General features: G+C 34.1%; 1 protein-coding gene across 2 annotated transcripts in view; it reads right to left on the reverse strand.

Moving 5' to 3' along the window:
• Positions 1-24,794, reverse strand: part of DYNC2H1 (dynein cytoplasmic 2 heavy chain 1) — a 145,427-nt gene that overhangs the window by 101,986 nt on the left and 18,647 nt on the right. Inside the window, exons 22-52 of one of the 2 annotated variants that reach the window (XM_039718294.1) lie at positions 23,943-24,148; positions 22,961-23,116; positions 22,755-22,869; positions 22,039-22,209; positions 21,468-21,850; positions 20,609-20,741; positions 20,401-20,518; positions 20,131-20,243; positions 19,923-20,042; positions 19,327-19,477; positions 17,566-17,768; positions 16,920-17,102; positions 16,375-16,557; positions 16,014-16,237; positions 15,330-15,445; positions 14,298-14,497; positions 13,368-13,632; positions 12,828-13,035; positions 12,335-12,464; positions 11,280-11,435; positions 10,429-10,688; positions 9,554-9,800; positions 8,693-8,844; positions 7,958-8,102; positions 6,599-6,701; positions 5,218-5,385; positions 4,974-5,098; positions 3,557-3,805; positions 2,656-2,764; positions 1,546-1,659; positions 586-728 (exon numbers count right to left, since the gene is read on the reverse strand). In XM_039718294.1, the coding sequence (XP_039574228.1) occupies positions 586-728; positions 1,546-1,659; positions 2,656-2,764; positions 3,557-3,805; positions 4,974-5,098; positions 5,218-5,385; positions 6,599-6,701; positions 7,958-8,102; positions 8,693-8,844; positions 9,554-9,800; positions 10,429-10,688; positions 11,280-11,435; positions 12,335-12,464; positions 12,828-13,035; positions 13,368-13,632; positions 14,298-14,497; positions 15,330-15,445; positions 16,014-16,237; positions 16,375-16,557; positions 16,920-17,102; positions 17,566-17,768; positions 19,327-19,477; positions 19,923-20,042; positions 20,131-20,243; positions 20,401-20,518; positions 20,609-20,741; positions 21,468-21,850; positions 22,039-22,209; positions 22,755-22,869; positions 22,961-23,116; positions 23,943-24,148 (5,349 nt within the window). The remainder of the gene's footprint in view (positions 1-585; positions 729-1,545; positions 1,660-2,655; positions 2,765-3,556; positions 3,806-4,973; positions 5,099-5,217; positions 5,386-6,598; positions 6,702-7,957; positions 8,103-8,692; positions 8,845-9,553; positions 9,801-10,428; positions 10,689-11,279; positions 11,436-12,334; positions 12,465-12,827; positions 13,036-13,367; positions 13,633-14,297; positions 14,498-15,329; positions 15,446-16,013; positions 16,238-16,374; positions 16,558-16,919; positions 17,103-17,565; positions 17,769-19,326; positions 19,478-19,922; positions 20,043-20,130; positions 20,244-20,400; positions 20,519-20,608; positions 20,742-21,467; positions 21,851-22,038; positions 22,210-22,754; positions 22,870-22,960; positions 23,117-23,942; positions 24,149-24,794) is intronic. The other variant, XM_039718295.1, reaches the window with a different exon arrangement.

A 24,794-nucleotide genomic window follows, 5' to 3' on the forward strand; every position in this document is an offset into this window, starting at 1 on the left:
TATACACTTAGAATAAGGAATCTACAGAATACTTTTAGCATTAGGAAGATGATTACTGCCTTTCCATGTCACTGATAACTTCCTATTCTCTCAAGTAGAAGATCCCAGAGGCACTGTCACCACTGCTGTTGGGCTCAGCCTTGGCCAGCAGCACATCCTTCTTGGAGCCAGCTGGCACTAACTCCACCTGCCATGGGGGAAGCTTCTGGCAGCCTCTCACAGAAGTCATCCCTGCAGCCCAACCCAATATCAAAACCTCACCATACAAACAAAATACAATTTGCTTTAACACTTTGCTTTTAGTCTGTATTTTGTTCTTAAATGCTGTGCTGGATCAGTCACAGTAGTCAGCATGTTGTTCAAGTCAGCCCACAGAGAGAACAAAACATAATGTTACTGGCAAAATAACAATGCCAGTAACACTTCACTTTTCTGCAGACTTAAAGTGTACAAAGGAATTAAATCAGTACAGTGATAATTATTCCTTCACAATCTTAAATATTTTGACTTTACTTACCAGAGCTCATTTATATTAATTAGCATCAGAGATACTAATTTAAGTAAGTCACAATTAATGCAACTTACCTTTTTCATACTGTCTTCTGACCAGCCTTCCATCCATAAAACCTGGCATTTCTTATACAGTGCTGGATTACTTTCACAGTTTATTGTGAAATTTAAATTGGTAGAATCCATGATCAAGACAACATGCAGATTTTGTTGGATCCCTAAGAAAATGTAACAATTCTGAGTACATAACAATCTGACTACATGACAGTAGATTTATTGCAAATACAATATAAATTACTTTCTTTCAAATACTTATCACAAGGTAATTTCTGGAAAAAAAGAGCCTACAACACCAAATCACAGTAGGACAGGAATGTTTATAAGATGAACCTTATTAAGTACCATGAATTCTCACTATGTATACTACAGTGCATTTTTTAATTCTGAAGAGCAGGCAGTATTTAAGCAGAAAGCACTAGTTTTCATTGTAATTCATGTAGACCATTAGAACCAATCAGAAGTAGTTCCAGGCTGGCTGGCTGCTATGACTGTATTCTTCCAGTCATATTCTTTGATTTATTTCTAAACTATTTAATCTTCTCATGGGGCCAAGGAAGAAACACCAATAATCAAGAAAACTATCTGTACACTTGCTTATGATTACTCAGAATCCAAAGTGATTTCTTGGCATAATTGACAAATAGAAGAAATCTCTGTTACCAGATATATATAAAAGCTATACAAACCAGAAAATAATGGGACCAAAAGCTTTCTTCCTTCCAATTACTTCCAACAGCAGATTTCGTAACATTTGTATAACATTCATCAATAGAAAATTTCAGACAGAAAAATAAATTTTCAGCTGAGGATTCTGTGCCCTCAAATACCACAAGTATTACTCCTGCCAGCTATTTAATAACTAATTTAAAGTAAAAACTGCACACAATAAAAGACCATGTTAGAAATTATTTGTCCATTATTATTCCACTTTTTGAACTTCATATTTAATGATAACTTATAACTCTGTTGACATACGGTATGTGAAGTAGGTGAAAATTGGTCCTGTAAATCCATCTTGCGAAGCTTGATCCTTCAGAGGAGATAGCAATGGTTCCAATTCTTCTATTTGATACAGCCCAGGAACTTCTCCTATTTCAAGAATGAATTTGAGTCAGATAAAATACACTATAATTCTTTAAATTGCTTTGAAGGTCTCCCATGAATCCTCTGTAGAGAGAATTCAGATTTCATCGTTTTCACCTCTATTCTTTCTTGACTATTATCCCATGTACTTAATAATTATTTTCATGATATCATGAAAACAAAAAACAAATTACAGTGCTTCTATTTAACAGTCTACTTTGTTTATATTGATGAAATGTGTTCGAAAAAGGCTCTTTCAAATCTACCCAGTGACCCTGTTCTGCACACAAAACAAATCAAACCAAACTGTCACACACCAGGACACCGGAACATGAAAGTGCGTAGTCGCCTAGATTCTCAGACATAAAGTTTTAACACTGGATAACCAAGATCTGATACTGTAAGTAGATCCGGGGTAGCACCTGAGAGACCGGAAAATCTGGTGCTCTTATTAATCAGCTCTTAAACTACTGCAGTTCCAAAAAAATCATTCAGCAACTTTGACTCAGTCCTTCAATGATCTTCTCACTGATCCAGGAACAAAGCTGAACACTAAAATAAAGTCACTTTTGTTATTTGTTATTGTTGTTTATCATCTCACTACCTTCAGAAAAGTGAGCTTTGCTGGTGACTATTTCATTAAAGAACTCAGTCTATAAAATCTAGTAAAGCATTGGAAACCTCTCAATTTTAAGTTCTATTATAAAAAGGAAGTGGTAGAATAGAATGCATTTTAATTTTGCTATTACACTGTTATCAAAAACTTCTTTGAAATTAATTAGAGGAACAGAAAGCACCTCTACTATAGGGTAAGTGAACCTTGAGTTCACTAAGTGAACCTTGAGTCAGGATCTTATATATGAGTACTCTAATTATAACAGCATAGAAAGCTAACTAAACCTTCTGATAGAGACATAAAGTTAGAAAACACCATCTAATTCTGCCTTCTTGAGCTAGGTCTGCGGTACAAGTAGCACCATACTCTCTTTGGACTTGACTCACCTGAGGACAGTAAACTGTTGACCATCTCCAGGAAAGTGGAATGAACAAACTGATAGTCTTCAAGCAGCAATACCACCTGCTGGGCTTCAATGCCTGCAAGCTCCATCACCTAGAAGCAGGGAAGACATTTAAACCTCAATGTATTGTTCAGAAAGAGAATGATAATCATACAATATCCTGAGGTGGGACTGACACAGATCATAATCTTCCTTGACTATATATCACATACATATTTTCTCCACAACATCTACACTATTATATATTTACAAAAGATTTCTAGGTGATTCATTTCAAAATATATCAAATATAAAGAACATTTTACCTAGATATACAGCTTAGTAATGAAAAAATAATTAAAACAGACTCTTTCATAGAGTATATTTACGTATATGACTCAGTTATAGAATTTAATCACTCTTTTGTGTAGGCAAATATCTAGAATTTTCTTTAGCATAGCTGAAGGTAATGAGAAACTGTTGATTCAAGGTTTGCATCTGGTTTTAAATAATATGTACACTTTCATCAATCACTAAAATTTTATTTGATTTAACTACTATTAACTGGCAGATCATCATAGAGACAGAAAATAAAAGTATATACCAACATAGAAAGATATACATGAAAAAGCCTTTCACATAAAAATTCACATAAACTTCAAATTTGTAAGTTCTACAACAATCAGAAAGAGCTCTGGTATTCCACAAAGTGGATTCTCAGCTAGTCACTGTAAAGAACAGTACACACATCTAGAGTGAGAACTTCTAAAAAATTACTTGTTTCATTTAGACTGTCATTTTTCTTCTTGCATAACCTTCTGTATCCTTCAAAATTCCCATATTCTCTTTATTTACTTTAACATACCCCTACAGCATTACAAAATAGATCAAACTGAGTGACTTACATATTTAAGATCAGTTTTGAACTGCTTCAGCTGATAACCTCTGGAAATTTTGGGAGTAACCAGAACAGCTCCATGCATATGACTGACTAAAGAGGTAACTGTTCGACGACCTACACCACTCCGTCCTGCCAAAAGAAGTGATCCTCCAGGAAAACTCAGCACTCTGTCCACTTTGGACATATAACTGAGGACTTCGTGGAACAGTAAAATATCTATCTCTTTTTTGTCTCGTCCATAGTGAATTATACCCTATTAAAAAAAAAAAGAGGAAAATAAATCTGATCACCAATAATAAATATAAGCAGTGAGATATGCAAACATCCAACATTTAAACATTTAGAAAAGAAGGGCTTAAAAACTTAAGAGCCTACACTGGGCTTCATTCAGAAAAAAAATATTTTTGTCACAGAATTTAGAAATCTCACATACCCTTTATGAATAATAAATATATCAATAATTAACATATCACACTATGCCCAGCAGCAGAACACCTTGGAAGTCTTTGATATATTGAAATGGGAATCTACCACTGAACTAATTAAAATTGAATAATGGACCAGAACGAAGTCTGAGCTATGTCTCTGATTCCAGATTAATTAATAACTCAGAAGAGTGTTTTAGGCACCTAATTGCTGCATAATTGCAGATTATGGAAGCTCCTAGTGAAAGACACACAACAACAGATCCTATTATTAAATTATGACCTTGTTATACTCATTAAAACCTCATCTTTGAAGCCCAATGTAACCATGTAGTCAGGAAAAAAAAAAGAAAAACAACAACAAAACCAAACCAACAAACTCCCTGCTTACTGAGGCTATTGAATTTCATAATTTCCCATATAGTGTATTGGTCACAAGCTGGCACTTAAGGAGAGGTGGTAGATTCCTATCTGCAGTCCATCAAACACTATTACTAAGGGTGACAATCTCAAAACTCTCATCCTAAAAATCAGAAAGCCTGGAGGAGTCAAAATGTTTGTACTTCCTCATCAAGCTCACTTTTTTGTACTTTAACTGCTTAAAAACATGCCAAATCTCCAGCAGTTCTTCAAACAAAAATTATGTTACCATATTGCCAATTCAAAAAGAAATAATTTAATAAAACACTTAGGTACTCAAACAATACACAAATATATATAGACATAAATGTTTCTCAAAATGTTGGTTCATCAAACTGTTGTAAATCAGCAGCAAAGGCAATCGATGCCCCTTCATCAACCTAACCTTGTTACATACTTCCTACTGCCTGCCACATAACATCATAAATCTTCCCTTCACCAAATGCAAAAGGTGATTCATTGAACAGGAGGCAGCCCCCACCATAAACCTGGTTGCTTGCACGTCATTCTTAGCCAAAAGTGTCTAGAATCATTGCTATGAACCCTTGCTGTGTATGTTCTTTAATCATGCCTCACTTTTTGAATAACATCTTTCAGGTCTGTTGAGTTTAGTCTGCCAAGTGGCCTCCCATGTGGTGGTAGTGCCTGGCCTGGTGTGATGAATGCCTCTTGACAAGCTCCCCAAGTTACATAAAAGGTATCTGTGAAAAAAAAGGAAACTTTTGAAACTTCAGGTATTCATCTCATATGCTACCTATCTTGACTAGGCGTTTTCTAAACAAATATTTCAGGCTTGTGTGGTATGCTTCAAATGCCTTACCTGCCATATTGTCCAGAACATCAGAGCCCCAATCACCTTGAAACACATTGGTCAAAATGTTGTCAAATACTTGAAGTTCTTTTGTGCCAACAATTCTGTCACGGAACAAGCGGCGTGCTTCATAAGCAAGAACTTCCAATACAAAGTCTGCAGTTTGTGTCAATGAACCTACAAAATTTAATGAGAGAATTAATTTCATATATTTATAACAAATTTTCAAATTTCTACTTTAAAATATGAAATTGAAAATGAGCAAGAGAAATTACATACCAGAAGGAGAGCATCGGTAAGGAAGAAATGAGAGAAAAAGTAAACATTATGAAGTGCTTCTTAATAATTTCTTTATGGATCATTACAAGATAAAATGAAATATATTCTATTAAAGCAAGTTCTCTCTATTAAAACAAGTGTCAGCTTTTAATAAAAATGAACAAGGTGTTGCACACAAAGTTAAAATTAAAAGTCAGTTTTCTAAGCAATGAAACCAAGAAAATCCAGAAGACATTTTTAAAAGGGAAGAGAAAGACTGACAACAAATACTAAAATAATAATAAATACCCAAAAGTCTGTATTATAAAATGCCTATAGAGACTCCAAATCTTAAATACTCCTCACAAAAGGAAAAAGGAAGGTGAGTAAATAACAAGCCCTGCCATTCGTCACTGGAAAAGCACATGCACATGTCAACGTTACACAAAACTAAGAAGTCCCTAAATCAGCTGAGATTCATTGATTGTCAGTGCAGCTTTTCTGACATCATTCAAGCTGCATTTACTACCTCATGAGCCCAGAAAATAGGTGGAAAGGGAGCACAGCATTCTTATCACATTCATCCTCTTTAACCAGCCCTCTATACAACTTTTTAAAGAATGTAAGATCTAAAACATAGTGAGTAACTGCTTGTGATGTAGTAATAATACCAATTTCAGAAACAAAAACAATATTAGAAAGCAGACTATGAAGTATGTGTATAAACTAGGTTTATACAACCAGGTACAGCAAGACCACCATGAGAGGCAAGGCTCTGGGAATACAGAAAACAACACATATACTCAAAAAAACCTCAACACAAAACACAAAAAAACAGAAGAGTGAAGAGTAGAGGGCATAGTTCAGGTTCCCATAGTAAAAATGCAGTCCCAACCTATTAACTTCGCTTAAACCATAAATAGCTCCACACATATTTTAAAACATCATTGGATTTTTTTAAACTTGTTTACTCATATGTTATGGAATGAACTGTCAGGCATTTTCTCCCTCTATTTACAGACAGTCCACAGTTAAAAAAGATCAATGTGGAGCCAACAGCAAGACCGACATCAATAATAATCTAGGCCATTTTAGAGCTACTTTATAAATGAAAAGCAAATAAGTGACTTACCACCTTCTAAATCATATCTGAATAAACCAAGAACCCACTGAGTAAGAATACATGGTGTAAAAAGGTAATGACTGTGATCATCAACTGTGAATTTTGCTCGTACCTAAAAATGGGAGTTAAGGAAAGGAAAAAAAAATGGTATTGTAAAATGTAAAATACTTTTCTAAAAGGTACCAGATAGATTAGTTTTCTAGTTAGTGCACATTTAGAATGTTCACCAACTAGAATGTTCATATTGTATGAATGCACTCCTTATTTAAATCTTGTTTTTTGAACACAAAAGATTTTTCTCAGAGGATTTTTTTCAGTACTATTTTGTGATGGAAACAACTGCACATCTCACCTAGGACTGTAAGTGCAGTATTATTAGACAAAATACATAATTTTTTTAAACAATACCAAATATGAAGCACAAAGGCAATAATGAAATGTAATAAAAACCTACCTGAATTATTAACATTTTCTCACTAAAACCTACCTAAATTAGTAATTCTTTCTCACTACAAAATACTTCATACTTACTCTTCTCCCAGAAAGGATATTCAAATTTACAACTCCATCATTAATTCAAGGAACAACTGCTTCCATCAGTTATTTGATCACAGTGTGAATGAGACTTCAACTCATATTTCTTGGAATACATCAATAATGTCATATGTAACTCCTGCTAAGAGGTGCATGCTAGCCAGTGACTAAGCCCACATCATAGTCAAAAGGATCAAGTATGTATCAAGCTTCTGCCTGGATGGGGACATTCATACATTCTATAGCAAGCACAACACAGTACCTTCCCCAGTAAGGCTATGTACTAATTAAGAAAAGCAATTAATTAAGCATTTTGCTAGACAGAAGTTCATAAAATTTCAAGTGGGAAGCTAATGTGAACTTGTGTCCAGTTGTCAACACCTGCTTTTAACAGTGTACCATTGTAATAGATGTCCTTGATGTTTGTAAAGGATGCCACTGTCATATCTCCTTCTGTGTTCATAACACCATCCATAACAACTGGGACACAATCATCTGATGCACTGTCTCCCCATCCATTAAGGAAAATACTACTATTCACATTTTATAAATCAGGAACTAAAAGTATAGAAGTGTTAAGATGCATGCCAAAATCCTAAAATAAATCTGTGGGAAAGCAAGAGCACTTATTGCTTAGTCTGCTTGGTTCTACTACCTAGGATTTTCTGAAAATAAAAAGTTCCAAATTTGATATCAACTTTATTAAAAAGATATGAACTTAGATTTTAATACTGATAAACCTTTTTACTCGCTTATTAATATCAAAAGCTTATTATTTGTAGTAAAATACCAGAACTCTCCATCTCCTTGAAAAAAGAAAAAAGGTTTCCATACCTGTTCATAGATCTGAACCATAGATCCTGCTAGCTGATGTATTTTTGGTAAAGAACCCCAAACAGGGTGATTCTTTAGGTTTTTCTGTAGTACAGGTTCCAAGTAGGCACTATAAATAGTTTGCAATTGTTCTCTTTCTGGATAGCTAAAAAGAGAAAAAACCTAGTCATTATGGATTTTTCTGCTTTTTTCAGAAAACTGCTTAACTTTAGTTAAACAGTTTTCTGTTTAACTAAAACTGAGTTAAACTTATATACACAATTACTGAGAAATTTCATTTAATAGCATTTCCATCCAACAGTTAAGAAAAATCATCATTTTATTGCATTACGCAATAAAATTTTCTAAATACATCTGTTGATATGGTCAAACTTAAATAAATAAACTTAAATAAAAATAAACTTAACAAAATAAACTTAAATAAATAAAATTCAAATTCTCTAATTTCATAACCAAATATCACCTTAACATAAAGCTGCAGAAAACAGTTTATGGCAAGAAAATTATCCAAGAGGAAACATATTTCAAACACTTCACTACCAACAGGCACCTGTGGATTCCTCTTAGCTGGACTCTGGTGCCAAGAGGCACCAAATAAGCACCAAATCTGACAATCACAAACTGTGAGAAAACATGAAAGACTGGAACGACCACATCTTTGCAAAGACTAAATTGACAAGAGGTCCTTATAAAGAGAGGCTGAATCTGAGTTCTGAGAGTTAGACATATACTTACTCAATTGCACAGAGACGAACAATAGAAGTAAATCTGGAGGTAAGTTTATGTCTTCCTAATGTTCCTCCAGCTGACATGGAAGCCACAATTTGGATGCTTTCTAAACCAACCCATTCCAGATTTTCATCATAAAATCCTTGATATGTAAGAACCTTTAACAATTAAATAAATACTTCATTAAAGTCAACAGAGTATCATACAAAATAAAATATAATAAAAAAGTGAGAAATATATTTATCTCACTTTTTTCATTATTTCTGCTTTCCTAACTGCCTGAGGTATCTTACTCCTTATAATTTTGTCATCTGCACATTTGCAGGACTCCGTTGTCCCAATCATTAATGAAGATGTTAAAACAGATCACGGCTTCCAAGTGGACTCTGTACCACTGACAATCACCCTGGCCTGGCTCTTCAGCCAGCTTTCAACTCACCTAACTATCTGCTTATGCAGCCTGTATCAACAGCTTTTCTTGTGATAATCTTTTGGGAGACAGCATCAATGGTCTTAGTGAAGTCTAGGCAGACTATATTCACTCTCTTCCCCTCAGCAAGCATGACATGTCCCTGGTGAATCCATGCTGACAACTCCTGCAATCTTCTTGTCATTCATGTGTCTACTGCACTGTAACTCATTGAGATGAGTGCTATCTTTATTTGTTTATAAATATTAGCCAAATAAAAATGTTATCTTATTTCTGGCTGACACCTACATAGTCTATTAAAGCACAAACAAAACCAATTCCAATACAGGATGCAGGATTTTAACACAGAAATTAATCAATGTAGGTATTTACTACATACACTAAATTATATCCAGTATACCTGAGTCTCTTTATAAATAATAGACATAAGTGCTCACCTGCTGCAGAAAAGCCACAAGAGTGCTTGTTCCCCATTTATCAGGTTTGGGTAAATTGATGTCTTTTAAGTACAAAACAAGCCTTTCACAGTCCTTTGGTCTGTACACTCGTCCAGTGTTTGTGCTGATTACAATGCAAGTTTGACTTAATTTCTGTAGAAGATGTTGAGAAGTAGTCTGTGCACTGCAGTGAACAGTGGCGATCTGAGTGGAGCGGAGCTGAGAAAATGCATAGTGAAGCAGCATCCTAGAAAGCCAACATGTAGGCATAAATAAATGAAAATGCTATGTATCAAAAGATATTTTATAGTTTTTGAATTAACATACATATACTACATTCACTATTAATAGAATCGGTGGAACATGAGGTTTGCTGAATTCAACATTCTTGCCTTTAAAACCATACCATTTTCCATTCACAAAATTCAATGGAAGTGTAGTGTACACAGCTACACAAAACAAACAGCTAATTAAATACCTTGGTTTAGTGGCCCAACCCATCTAAATAAGAAATCTAATAAAGGCAACAGGATGTGCTAAGTTGAGTTGCCCACACAAGGCATCTAGAGCCTCTTGAAATGAGACTGGATCTCATGCGCCTCTAAGCTGTTGCTCCATGACAACTGGTTTTCCAAAGATCCTGTTTCATATCTAAAAGCTACATACAGATATCTTAGATGCACAGTGACAGTCTGAACTGTCCCTGTAGAGCTTCATAATTTACTCACTTGCCAATACATAAGGTTTGTTTAATTAATGACCTAAACCAGTCATATTCTATCAGAAAGTCATATGATAAAAGCATTATAAAAAAATTACAGATGCTGTTAAACACATAGAAGTATATTTTACTTAAAGTAGAAACTATTTTTTACCCTTTTCCACATCCTTCAGGACCCACAAGAAGAAATGGCTGCTTATTATTAATATCTAGCCATGGTCTAAAGTAATCTAAACTTCTCTGCATGTCAGGGGTTTGGATGACAGGAAGATTTTGGAGATTACTGAAGTCATCAGCTGTTAGATTTTCAGTTTTTTTCAGCTGATACAGCATTAGCTCTCCAGTGTCAGTGTCATAATAAGTGTCCAGAGGCTTCCTTGGATCAGGAGGAGACTCTTGTGACCAACTGAAGATCTTTAAAAAAATAAAAATAAAGCTTCAGTTAAATCCATATTCCTAACACCAAGATCTACCATTTCAAGCTAGTCTAAAGAATGTTCAAATATGTAAAATCAAACACAATTCTTTGATAGTTTGAGGCTGCCTTTGAAAATTAATTTATATCATGCATATGCTTTATGATTAAGTCCTTAACTAAACAATAATATATTACTCTTCCACTTCTTATAATATAAAGAAATTAAATTAAATTGTATTTAGAAAAGCTTTAATTTTTTTTTTATATTAGGCATCCTAATAAGAAGAATACCTAAGACTACCTCTCTGATGAGGAGGAGGTAAAGTCCTGTTTCTATTTCAAGTATTCTGAACAGAAAAAAAACCCACAAATATAAATCTGAATTATATACAAACACAGTCTGCTGCAGTGAGTCCTGGTACTAAGCAATATGGACAAAGGCATTTCACTATCTCTTGATGCAGGACCAAAACATTGCTATCTGGGATGGATGCAATGTATCAGTGACACATAAAACATTCCTTCACTTCTCAGCTATTTCCCTACAGATTACACAAATCAAAATCAAATTAGAGCACAGAGATTACCTCTTTTGCAAATTCTTGTCGTGACTTCATGTTGAGATTGCCACCAAGACCACGTAACAAGTTAATCATAAACTGTCCACGATCACTACTGCCACGAAGATGAGACAGTCCATTCATCACAGTTCCAACTAAACTTGTTTCCACAACAAAGTCATTCTGTAAATTGTAATTTGTAGCAGATTTAAATATATATTCCTCAATATAAATGTGATGCATTGCTAGCATGCTTTTACTACTCATGGCTTTTTGACATTTATACGAATGAGGAAAGATCTCAACACTACTATTGTTCTAGAAAATTCACTTGACATTAAATTATTTCTAAGCATTGATATGGTGATTTTAATTCCAGATTATGAGTTAATGTAATTTAGGATAAGCAATCAGAACTTTTCTCACGGATTTTGAGAATCTATAAGGAATAAACATAACTGTACACTGGAAATCTTCCTTTTGAACAGATTATTTATGGATTTTGCTCTTTGGCACCAAAGGGAATTTGCAGCCTCAGGAACAATGCCACGGCTTCTACTTTGTTACTTTAAATGTTTAAAAATGCCATGGGTAAAAGAATTGGGAGGAAAAACAATTAGAAGAACACAACAGGACCTTGTATGTTCCCCAGAAGGAGATAATGCACATCTCTTAAACACTAGCACACTGGAGGGAAAATCTCCTAAAAAATATTTTCAGCACACAAGCTACTTGATCAATGTAAATTCAACTCCTCCAGAGGGGGAGTATGGGAAGCAGCATTAATGTGGTCACAGCACCAAGCCTGCCAGAGTACAAGGGTTTGGACAATGCTTGCAGGTACACAGTTTGATTCTTGGGGTGGTCCTGTGAAGGGCCAGGAATGGGAATTCAGTGATCCCTGTGTGTCCCTTCCAACTCAGGACGGTCTAAATTCTATAATGCTATCCAAAAAGAGCTGAGATTTATTTTTTTTTAATTGCAGTTCAAAACTTAATCTGAATGATCTATTCATTGCTAAACTAGAAAAATGGATCATACTTAAAATAAGCTGAAATTTGATTAAGTATTCATTTACTAACCTTCTTTACAACCCAGTTTAAAGCCTTTTCAAAATAGTCCCCAATCCAATTTTCAAGGTTGTATCTGCATTCTTCAGGCTGACTTCTTATCCAAGACTTTATTAGAGCATTAAGATCTGTATCTTCATCACTAAGTCAGAATAAAACAAGATTCAGATAAATACAAAACACCAATGTCTTTAAATAGACTGTTTTAAAGGAACAACACAATTCCAGAAAAAGTCTGGTAAGATACTTCAACAATTTCTAACCAATATTTGGGCTCTCCAATAAAGAATTAACAATGTCTTTTAGAAAAAACCTGAGATATTTCAGTCAAAAATTTATAACAAACACCACAGAAAGGATATGCAACCTAAAGAAACTTCCCCAGTGATTGGCTTCCTAAGTGTAAGCAACTAACCAACTGCTCCCTTCACCTGAGAATACCTTTTCAAGAAAGGTAAGTATGTATTTGCTCACTTGAAAAGTATGTAATACTCTTCTGGCTTACCTCAGAAAGATCATTCCCATTCGAGATATTGTAGCAGGAGAGGCACAGCTAAGGTCATGAGTTTCAAATATAAAGTTAACATTTGAACCAAACTGAATTCTTTCTCCACTGGGCATAGTCAACAATTTGTTGTCATCCAAAACAGAATTCAGAGATTCAATCCATTCAGGATCAATATCACCATCACAAATTATCCATGAAGTAATATCTATTTCCAGACAGAAAAATAAAATATCAAACCCAAGAAAAACAGTTCAAAAATATCACCCCTTGGTATCTTAATGTCATTTATTATTCTTTCTTCATTATGACTTACAGTTCTCTGAAGACACTCCTCACATACTTTACCTTCTGCTGCCTATTTTTTTTCCTTATAACAAAATTTGTAAAGAATCTACTGAGGCATTTGGCTACAATTGTTACCAGAAGTTTTTCTTGCCTTATGCTATCCACAAACAATAGCACAATATGAAGAAGTACTTGAAAAGGAAGGATTTCAGTAATTTCAGTGTAACATCTGCAAGTCCCTCTCAGACATACCTTGTGGCTCTCGCACCACTTGCCGAGCACTATTTGTAAGCACTCCATCAGACCATTCCCTGGTATCCATGTCAATCCGGCCCAGCAGCTGATGCCGAGGCATGGCTTTGGGATTCATTGTGTACTGCTTCACTACTCTGCCGGTTTTACCAAGGGCTGCCTTTAACATCCGCCAGAGCGTTGATTTACCTCCACCACTGGGACCTACAATAACTACACCCATTCTCTGACGCAGCTGCTCATATAACTCCAAAGCCTTCTTGATCTAGAAGAAAATGTAAGAGATAAAGGCTGTGTGAAACTGTAAAGCTAAATGAAACATGTTCCTTTACAGTATTTTGAAAATTACTTTGCATGCACACGCTTTCTATAATTTTGTTTTCTTAAATAATAGATAATAGCAGACATATTTAGAATTATGATACTAAAGTTTATGAAGAGATTTATTTTACATGTTAGAAGCATTTTGCTAAATTACTAGTACAAAAGCAATAGCTATCTTCAGGCACTTTTTTAATGAGAATTTAACAAATCTTCAGTCACAAAACTTCATCCAGTTCTACAATAAATAAAAACAAGGCAGACAACTGCTTGTGAAAATCAAATATTCACATATTTCATTCTTTCACTGTCCAAAATATTCATTGGCATTTGTATCTGGCTTGAATGACACTGTGTGTAACATGTTCACATCTTAATTTTCTTTGCACTATTTTTCTTTCAATTATATAACTGATCTACACACACATCTTCATTTCGAACACACATCTAATTTTTATGTATTCATGGAATTAGAACCTAACAACCAGTCCACAAACCACTTTTTTATAAAAGATTTTTCAAAAGAAAACAGAAATGAGTTAAATTAATGTAATACAAATCAGTTCTAATTCAGCATAATACTGTTTTGTTGCTGTAGTTGATGTTTACCTGTGTGCTAATAATTTCCAAGTTTGCTTCCTCAAAGACTTGTTGCAAAGCTGCAGTTAACTCAGCATATTCCACATCTTTAGAATCAGTGCCAGGAAATACATCTTTAACCAACTCATCAAAACGAGTGCAGTCTGCAAATGTAAGCTTTGATGTAGTGTTCAGTCGCAAAGCTTGAACCACTATGTGACTTTCATTAACTGGAAAGAAAAAAAAAAAGAAAACAGATCCGTTTAAGCTGTGTCAACACTGCTCATACATTGAAAGTAGAATTGGAGCATAGACTCCAGAATTCCAGTTCATGTACCATTCTACTTGGAAGTTAGGCATACTCAGGCACACTTCCTGTAAGTACAATATATGCCCACAATCTGCCCTATACAGATATAAGGTGGTTATGATGCTGGTCAGATGCAGACCATTTGTTATGTCAAAATCTGTAAACTTTCAGATGCATGCTGGTCAAGCAAACAGGAACCAGTAGTTGTCTTCTAAAGACATGAAATGCTCATCCATTCCATATTCTTTAACCCCCTCTCATTTAACACCTAAACAACAACTTTAAAAAACTTTAAAAAATGCAGTGATTCAGTCTTGTCCAATGTATTTCTATCATTCCTACCTATCCTTATATTTGTCTCTGCCTACCAATTTGAATCTAGAGCCATGTGAAAATTTTGGCAAAACTCAGAGTCAAAATGGTCTGATAACTAATGAATACTAAGAGCATCAGAAGAATCACTTTCCTGTCCTAAGCCAAGTAAAAACAAGACTTTGAAAATCATTCAAAATTATTCCCAAATGAAGTCTGTAATCTGTGTTCTTATCATCATAGGAAAGCTCAGTCTAGAATATGACATATCTTTTGTGATATCCTAGCGAAGGTGGGCTTTCATAGATATTTTCTTCTTTCCTAAAGTGCCTATAGATAAAAGCCATGGTTTTTTAAAAGTCCAGTGAACAAAAAAGCTGGAGTGAGTTATATTTGTAAAAGATTCTAAAGAATCAAAAGTTTGGTGTGGTCAGTCTTACCCTCTTGCTTTGCATCACTTTTCTTCAGCTGATGAAGAAGACTGCCACAGCCTCTCAATACAGTCTTCAGTGCTCGTAAACCCCAATCATAGTGCTGCTGTGGTGTCAGAAGCTCCCTGAATTTAAAAACAATATTGTAATAAGCTCTAGGTGGCAGCATCTGAAATTTTGGGTTGGTGAATGAACACACTTATAAAAGTGTGGTTTGGTCACTGGCACATAGTGTCATCGGAAATGCATTTCATAAATACAGCAATGACACTGGAATTTTCAGAGGGGTTATATTCAACATGTATTTATTATTATAGTGAAAGACTCTGAGAGCATCACTATAACTCTGATCTTTGCACTCTCTAATGCATATAGTTTTAACCAAACAGTCACTTGCATTTCAACAATTTTAAGAGTTCAAAACAACACAATGCTTGTCAGCATTCATATGCTCACTTTTCTATTTAGTGAGATACTAGGGGAGCAGCAATTTCCTCCCTTAAGACTGTAACTGAATTCAAGGTACTTTCACGTCTTGACCTCCCAACATATGGCTGTATTTTAACTTTATAAATTAAAAGTATCTGTACAGAGATTTGCATGGTAAACCACTTAGATTTAAGAGCTACAAGGGAAGAGAATTAGAAAGGTAACTTTACTAAGGAGGGGAGAGGCAGGATGGTGAAAGCTTACCTTGCTAGATTAAAAATAGCCACTAATTTTCTACCCAGTATTTTAGCATCCTTAAAGCCTTCTGAATACAAAATAACTTCTGCAATGAGTTCATTGTCTGGATGAGTCATAGCAACTGGCCTGAAAAGTTGCTTGAGGTTATCAGGCAGTTTTTGTCTTCCACCATAACCTTTTCCAGCAGGATTCAGAGTGATAAAAATTCCAGAATTAGGATCCATTTCAACCTAGCATTAGAAGTGTATTGTAATGATACATTGTCAGATGAAACAGTATTGAGAAATGTTGGGTGGACTATTTTTCGTTACAGTAGTCCATTTTTAAATGTGGCCGATGTGAATAAGATAATGAAGTTTTGCTGTACCTTTTTGCCAAGCATCTCACACACAGGACTGTGTTTCTTCAGGGCATGTTGAATTGTCTGAACCTGCATGGATACTGCGGACAATACAGCTTCCTCAAGCCTATTGAATTCATCAAAACACCCCCAGGCACCACACTTCACTAAGCCCACAAATATGCGTCCCATTGACTTCACATCAATGCCCTTGAAATTGAAAAGAATGTTGTCAAAAGTCAAATAACAAGAAAATATAAAAGAATGTCTTCCCACCCACTAAAAAGCCTTGAAAATGGCTAAAATCCACTAAAAATGTCCTTGAAAATATCCACAAATTTCTAATAGCAACTGACAAATTATCAGAATAATTTCCATAATAATTTCAATATAACTACTACTACTACTACTACTACAACTATGATAATTACAACTACTACTACTAATAACAATAATAACAATAACAATGAAGATTAATATTATAATTTTAATATTATTTCTGGAATATAATATTGCTTAATGAAATATGGGTGTAGATATCCATTTCCTAAATTAAACAAAACCATATTCACCTCATCACAATTAAAGACTAATACTTGTCTTCCAAGAATCCCACCCAAGGCTTTTACTGATTCTGTCTTCCCAGTTCCAGCTGGACCATAGGGATTTCCTCCAAGGCCCATCTTCATGGCCTGAGTAAGAGTTAGGTAACACTTATCTGTCAAAGGTGTATAAACAAGTTTTGGTGAAATCCCCTGCAGAAACAAAACAAATTATATTGATTGCTAGACAGAAAATACTGGCATTTTAATTACATTAATTTTAGTGATAAGCAATTAATTTGAAAATATAAAGCAACAGCCAAACTTTCTGTCTCATTAAGAATATGAATTTGCTTACAAAGCTGTCCTGGTTTTATATCAAATGCCAATGTATTGGTCAATTTTTTTCACGACAACAGATGAAACTGCACTTGGATATATAAAAGCAAGCATATTAGAAAATATTTAGATGATAACTTGATACAATTTATATTTACCCCATCAGCATCAGGAATGAAAATTATTACCCTGTCTTTTAATATGATCTATGAAACAGCATGTTAAGGACATAACAAAGTTTAGAGAAATTACAACAGTTAGGAGACAATCAGCAACATGTATGGAATGAGGAAGTGCTTGACTCATATATAAAAGCCACTACATAAAAATACTACACCTGATATTCATAAGTATACTGGAGTTCAGCATCTACCATCTGAACATAACATTTTTGGTCATTCATATAAAATCTCAGCTGCTTCTTCCAAGCCCAGTCTTCAACACTGTGAACCTCAGCTTGATTCAGCTGTTTCACCACATCAATGTTATGAATGATATCAAGAATTAGAGCTTTAAGCTTGAGCTCAAGGATTCCAGATTCTGCAAATAATCACACCAAAAGAAAAAAATCACTCTTGTATAGCAAGGAAGACATGTTACCTATTCACAAGTTCATTGTGCTGCTTTCTATTATCAGCAGATTTTATTTGGATCTTGTTTGAATTATATAAAGGTATTTTTTATTTTCTAAAGCAAGCAGCATACAATAAGATCCTGACAGACAATGTAAACCATGTAACTTTAGTCATTTTGATGTGATTTTGTCTGCCTCTACATGCTGGGGGGGAGGAGGGGTTTGAGACAGAGGAAGAGAGAGAGAGAGAGGGGGAGAGGAAAAAGGAGAAGGAGAAGCTTTTCTGCAAAGCAATTTATGCCAAGAGTGTTAATAGCCATCTCCACTTCAGCAATCAGTGTGGCTCAACCTGCTGAGTGAGCTGCTGGGCATCTGAAAACTTTACTACACACACTCTGGTGATTTTACTCAGAATAATTATGGTGATGTGGAGTGAAAGTTCATTAACAGATTGGGTACATTAAGTATACTCTTAGAGCATATTGTTTCATTTCATTTCATTGAAAGAAATCAATGTCTGTGTGTTTCTATACCATTCCATAATGGGAATTAAATCAAAGTAAATGAGAATAATCACAACTCACTTCAAAACCTCACCTATTTTCCAAATTAAAACATTAATGTAATGTATTATACAAGAGATTATATGAACACTCCTCTGTAACTGAGGAAATTTCTCAAACAGCTATAGAAAGAGCACAGAAAGGGAGCTCAGATAAAGAAACACAATTACATACTGCTGGAGGTAGGTGATATGAATCCTGATTCTAATTAATGTATCAGATGTTTACAGTTCACAAATTGTAAGCTAGAATTTAATACAGTAAGCAGCTGTACAAATGTACATATTTGTACAGCTATATGTACAAATGCACATATAGCTGTACAACTATATATAAAGTCATTTTAAACCTAAGATAAAAGCCATCTAACCTAACCTGCAGGGTAGACTTTTTTATCTGAAGTAGTCACTCAAAGCCCCACCTCTCATCAAAAAAAAAAAAAGAAAAAAGCACCCAGAGGCATAATTATTCTAACCCATTCAGACTATGTAAGATTCAGAACAATCATGTCTTGAGAATAACTAGCTTATTTTGCCTCAAAGGTACTCAAAATTATTAGTTCAGAGGCAGATGTGTATGTCTAATTTGAAAAAAGAGAATCACCTACACAGTTGTACAGAATATACTGGCTTGACACAAGGTACATCAACTGTAGTTTACCCACTTCCTGTGAAACAGTAGACACATAGGCTAAAAGATAGAAACTTACTAAAAAAATTAAGAAAAGAGGTCCCCAAATAAATTCTCCAAGATAGTTTCTAAGATATATATCACAGTCCTTTTGTTTATTTTGAAATATTAATGACTTTAATCTTGGCTGTAATAGGTGACTCTAGGTAACTCAGCTTTGTGAACTCAAATTGAGACATATTTATATAATTTCCTATTTAAATAAACAATGTAAAATACAACATTACTGCAGTCATAATAAAGAATTACATATTAATTATCATTTTTATACCTGTACTCCCAGTATCTTCTATGTCACTACCAATGCTGGTATAATGGTCCAATTTAGCCGTGAGTTCTAATTCTAATTGTTGCAGATTATGGTTTTTGATAGCACTTTCAACATCTTCAGTGAACAGAATTTGTTCTGCCAAGGAAAGAATCTTTGGAAGAGAAAGTTCAAATTATATTTTATAAATATTGAACACACATAAAAAAGAATCAGTTTTTCAATTAATTTGCAATTGCTTATGTCTGATAATTTAAGTATTTTATTGCACAATTTTTAAACAAAGCTCTACATTTGCTATGATCCTAAGAACAAATAAGCCATCCAAAAACCTGGCCAAATTTTGCCAAAGTTTCCAATGTAATCTAATACAGCAAGTCTTTTTCATTAAGTGGTATGTCAAAATGCCATGCAAAAGACTTGAATATTTCAAATGTTTGCACAGGAATTTAGTAAGAGCACATATTTTTAAGAACTTCTCTACATGATCAGTGAGTAAAATGGATTTGATTTGGGTTATTTTCTTCCAAATCTAAAAAAAAAAAAACTTATTTGGTAATTCTAAGACTACACAGTGGCACTGTTGGATCAACTACTACCTGGGAAGGAAAGAGCGATGGATCAATTGAACCTTGTGATTTTTTTCCAGCATCAACGCAGTCAATTAACATTTTTTTCAGAGTCTCCTTCATCTCCAAAGCCAAACTGTTTAGCCACACCTGACAAAGAGACAAAAAACCTCAAAATTATATTAGAAATTAATATCTCAGTGATGTTTGAACTAGAACAGAATACGGATTTTATTACCTCCACATCATTTGATAGAAGAACTTTATTTCTAAGTGGCACAGTTTCTCCTTCTACAGACTTCATAGCAATTATGTATTTAAATTCTTCATCAAAGCTCACACTATTAATGCCTATGAATCAGAAAACACCAAAGAGTTATATATTCTCAAAGTCAAAAAATTAATTACTATGTGTCTAGTCATGGAAAGAGAAGAACTGCAACACATTATTTGGCATCAAAGAAGCTTATCTCTAAGTAAATTTCACAAATAAAGATTAATGCATTACCAGCAAAAAGTTTCTTAAGATGAGACTGGATAACCAGAGGATTTGTGGACTGTCCTAAAATTTCTAATAAGTCATCATCTCCAACAAAATAGAATCTTGGAAATGCTGAGCGCTTTTCCTATACAAAAACAGAATAAATCAATTTTGTTGATTTAAACCCAAGCTTACTGACTTTCTTTACAAAAAAATGCATTAATGTTCACTGTACCTCCAAAAACTCATTCAGAGATTTCTGACACCTCTGAAGCTGGTCAAGAATGGTAGTTAAGGTATTTTTTATTCCTGCCCGGGCATTCAGTGATGTTATCCTATTGTCACTCTTAATATCTGACATAATGGATCTTGACAGAAAAAAAAAAAAAAAAACATAAATTCATTATCATTTTAATTTAAATATGATACATATAAATTTAAGTAAATTTAAAAAAAACACAGAGATAAGTAATATAAACAGCTGATATATAATTTTTAGATTTCGGTGCTAATGATGAAACATTTCAGAATTTACCTCAATGTCTCTCCAACGTAATTTAAGAAAAAGAGTTTCTTGCTAAAATTTCTCTACACAGAACCAAGAAAATTAAATTACTGACTTTTATTTCCATTTAAGTCATTTCAACTCAAGCCAAGACAGATAATGGCACATATCTTTCTATATTTCTAAAACCTACCCCCTTTTTTATCTTTTTACTTGTTTGGAACAAATAAACCATCTGTTTCCACCAGAACTCTGTGTGTATTTTCTTAGTGAACAAAGTGATAGTCTTCAACATGATTCTTGAAAAAACAATTGCATCCCCTCTACTTCTGCTACTAAACACTAATCTTGTGTTTGCCTGCCTATGATGCTTCATGATTCCTTTCTTCACATGTGCCCCATTAAACAAACTATTACCACCTTTATTCAGATATATGTTGCCATCACATGTATAAATCTTCTGAATCCCTTCCACTGTCCTTCTTGTCCATACATATGCCAATTGTTCCATATATGTGCACTATGAAGAGTGTTCCAGACTATATGTGAAAGATACCACAAAAGGTAAGGCACATTCCATAACACTAACCTAAAGTTTTCATCAACTCTGTTAAAACGAGCTTGTTCTTTGGGTAGAGCTCCACGACCAAATATCGGTTCCAAATACACCCATTTCCTTTGAATTTGGTTTAAATTCTGCAGGTACTCATCCAAGTCAGCTAGCTTTTTTTCCCAGATGGACACTTTATCTTCAAAGCCTTTGTAATATGGAGAGTCCTTAAGAGACTGTAGAAGACAGCGATGATCTCCAACTTGATTGACTGTGTCCTTCCAGTCTTTAATAAGCCTGATGGTCTTGCCTTGGCTATCTTCATAATCTGTTAACATGAAGACAGCTCCAACTCCCCAGAGTTCAAGCTCACGTAATGCTTCTCTGATTGTGATTTCACCTTGAGCTCGACAATTCAAATCCTATTTAAAAGTAAGAACAGCTCTCATATGAAACTATAGAGCTTGCAATAAACTCTCCATTCAAAAATATAACACAAATTCTACTTCTACAGTATTTAAAATATATACATAGGGAACAACATATACCACATAAAGTAAGTCATAAAAAAAAAAAAAACTATGGATCCTGGATTTAAAATTATTCATACCTTAAGTTCCATTGCTTTTTCAATAATGGCATCTGTCACTTTTAATAGATCTCCAAATAGCAAACCTTCAAGTGTAGTGCCTCGGGGAAGACCCAGAAGACGAAAGAGATCCAACCAATGGTCTGGAGAAAGATGTTCTCCTCTTACATATTTTAGGAGTGGAATTATCATCTATTAAAAAAAACACACAGGTAAATCCATCTACTCATTATGAAAATTGCATCTCTTTGATTATGGACTGATATGCTATTCAAACAAAAATAAAATTTAAATTCTTAAACTGAGGTACAATTTTTCCAGTTCCTGAATTTAAAGTTTGGGAGTATGATTCTGAAGGCAATTCACTGTAAATCTGTGTCTATGTAAGCTGTAATGACCATTCTATTTAATGTAGAGAACTAATGGTTTCCAAAAGTAAGTGAAATGTTCAAAACACTATCAGAAGACATTTTGTTAAATATTAACATGGTTTTATTGTAAGAAATGAACAATAAGGTATAGAATGGAGTACATTACTCAGTAATACCATAACATTTTTTGTTTCACAGGACTTTTTGAAATTCATAGAATCACAGAATTATTTGGGTTGAAAATGACCTTAGAGATCACCTGGTTCCAACTCCCCTGCTGTGGGTAGGAACACCTTCCACTAGACCAGGTTGCCCAAAGCATCACCCAACCTGCCTTGAACATTTCCAGAGTAATTAGCATCTTACCTTATATTTGTCCACTTCTTTTTGCAACTTTACTGTCATTACAGTATGTTCTTCCATCTTCCTCAGTCTGTCATGCCATTTAAACAAAAATTCTTCAAATAGGTATATCTTACTTCTGCATGAAAATCAGGCATAAAAAGGTCATAACAACACAGTACTACAACCACACTTGTACACCCATTAAAAATAAAGCACAAAAATGTTACCTAAAAGTAATCCAGTCTTCTTTGGCCTTTTCCTGTAAACCTTGATAAAATTCTTCATAGAGTGCCCAGACGTCTGCACAACTCTGAATATCTTGACTTACAGCTTCTGACAATGATAAGTCAGGCTCTTCCAACTTAAAATGATGGCATTCTTCACTGCATAAAAAGATCATTGCATTATGCATTACATTATTCCACTGTACTTTTATGGGTTAAGAAATAGTACCATAGAGAAATCATCATACTTTTTTAAGAAAAGTCATTGGCTTTATTGAAGAATATTGCTGCCAACTGCATTTTCCATATCATCTCCTTCTTGAATAGAAAGAATAAAGAAATATGAGTGATAACTCTTTTACACAATAACCTTGTCCCATATTCACAATTATTTTTTCCATAAACTTTCATTTATTTTTTATTTATGAGAAAGGTGAATTCATCTGTGCCCTCAAAATCAAAGCTGGAAAGAAAATAATTTTGAATTGATCATTTCTTCCTGGTGGTAAAAAGAACATGCTAATTTTATTTGCCATAATTTACATGCCAAGGTAAGAAGTTAAATAGAAAACTTTATCCTCAGGATCTGCAGTAATGAGCACAGACACTTAATGGGAGAGGTGAGCTCCTGTCCACTTAAGTTACAAGAGGTTCTTTTTAGACCAATAACCCAAACCTTCTCTTAGTGAGAAGTTCTTAATTAAGAATTGAGAATTAAACCCTTAGTGTACAAACTTCCTTTTGCAAGACCTTAAGAGATTTCTCAATTTATCAAAAAAAATCTAGAAAAATTTAGCTTAAGAAATTCATGTTATGTAAAACCAACAAAAATGATGCTGAAAAGCTAATGAAAAACATGTAATACAAATTAAATTACTTACAACATCTGTTGTGATAAAAATTAGTAAACATTTTCTGAGATACTATTGCTGTAAAAGATCAATACATTAATGAATAAGATATACAGGGAAATAAACACACATACATGAGTTTTTCTTTCACGGTTTTAAGTTCATCAAATTCTTTTTTTTTTTCCTTTATCATCTGAGCACTTTTCTCGAGTACATCCTGACCACCTGTTTCAATTACATCATCACTTGGCTTTAGCTGATCCCAGCGAGCTTTAAATTTTTCCAGATCTTGAAGATATGTACTGATACGTGAAAGCACATTTCCTTTCATCACTTCCATCTGCAAAGTAATAGGCAAAATTACATTCCTTAATGGTTTGTATCTATAACTATGATCAAAATCAAAGTGTCAACTTCAAAACTTTGTAATGACTACTTGATCAAAAATCAAACTCAAAAAACACCTTGTACAATACCTGAAGAAATAGTTCAACTTCAATGTCCTCATTCTGTTTTTCTTTTAAAGGGGCACTACTTTTGTTATTATGCTAGTACTTGAAATCTATTTATTCAGCTTATGCTATCTACTTAAGCTTGCCTCTTATAGCTTATAGAAAAAATGCTATATGTATGGCAAATTGGTATCTTCAGTGGAACTTCAAATGAGTTAAGCAGTTTGCCTATGCACTGGAATTACAGGACTGTGCATAGGTTAGCAAAGTTAAGCAAAAAGAAAATAAAAAGCTTCAATACTAAAATCATTATAAAGAAATTAAAATGCTATCTTTAAACTGCCATCCTCTTTTCCTCTGTTAGCCATTGCATTTATTAAGCCATTTCTGTCACCAGAAAGTTGTTTTGAGACTGAACTACAACAATACAACATTTATTTTAGCATCGGTTCAATAAAAATTTCCCCTAGTTACTACTTCAGGGTTAACAGTTACTGCTTGAGAGTCTTAAGTATTCTTCCTTAGACAGCTCTC

Source organism: Passer montanus, unplaced genomic scaffold (genome assembly GCF_014805655.1).
Source record: "Passer montanus isolate IOZ18808 unplaced genomic scaffold, ASM1480565v1 scaffold4, whole genome shotgun sequence".
Lineage (NCBI taxonomy): Eukaryota > Metazoa > Chordata > Aves > Passeriformes > Passeridae > Passer > Passer montanus.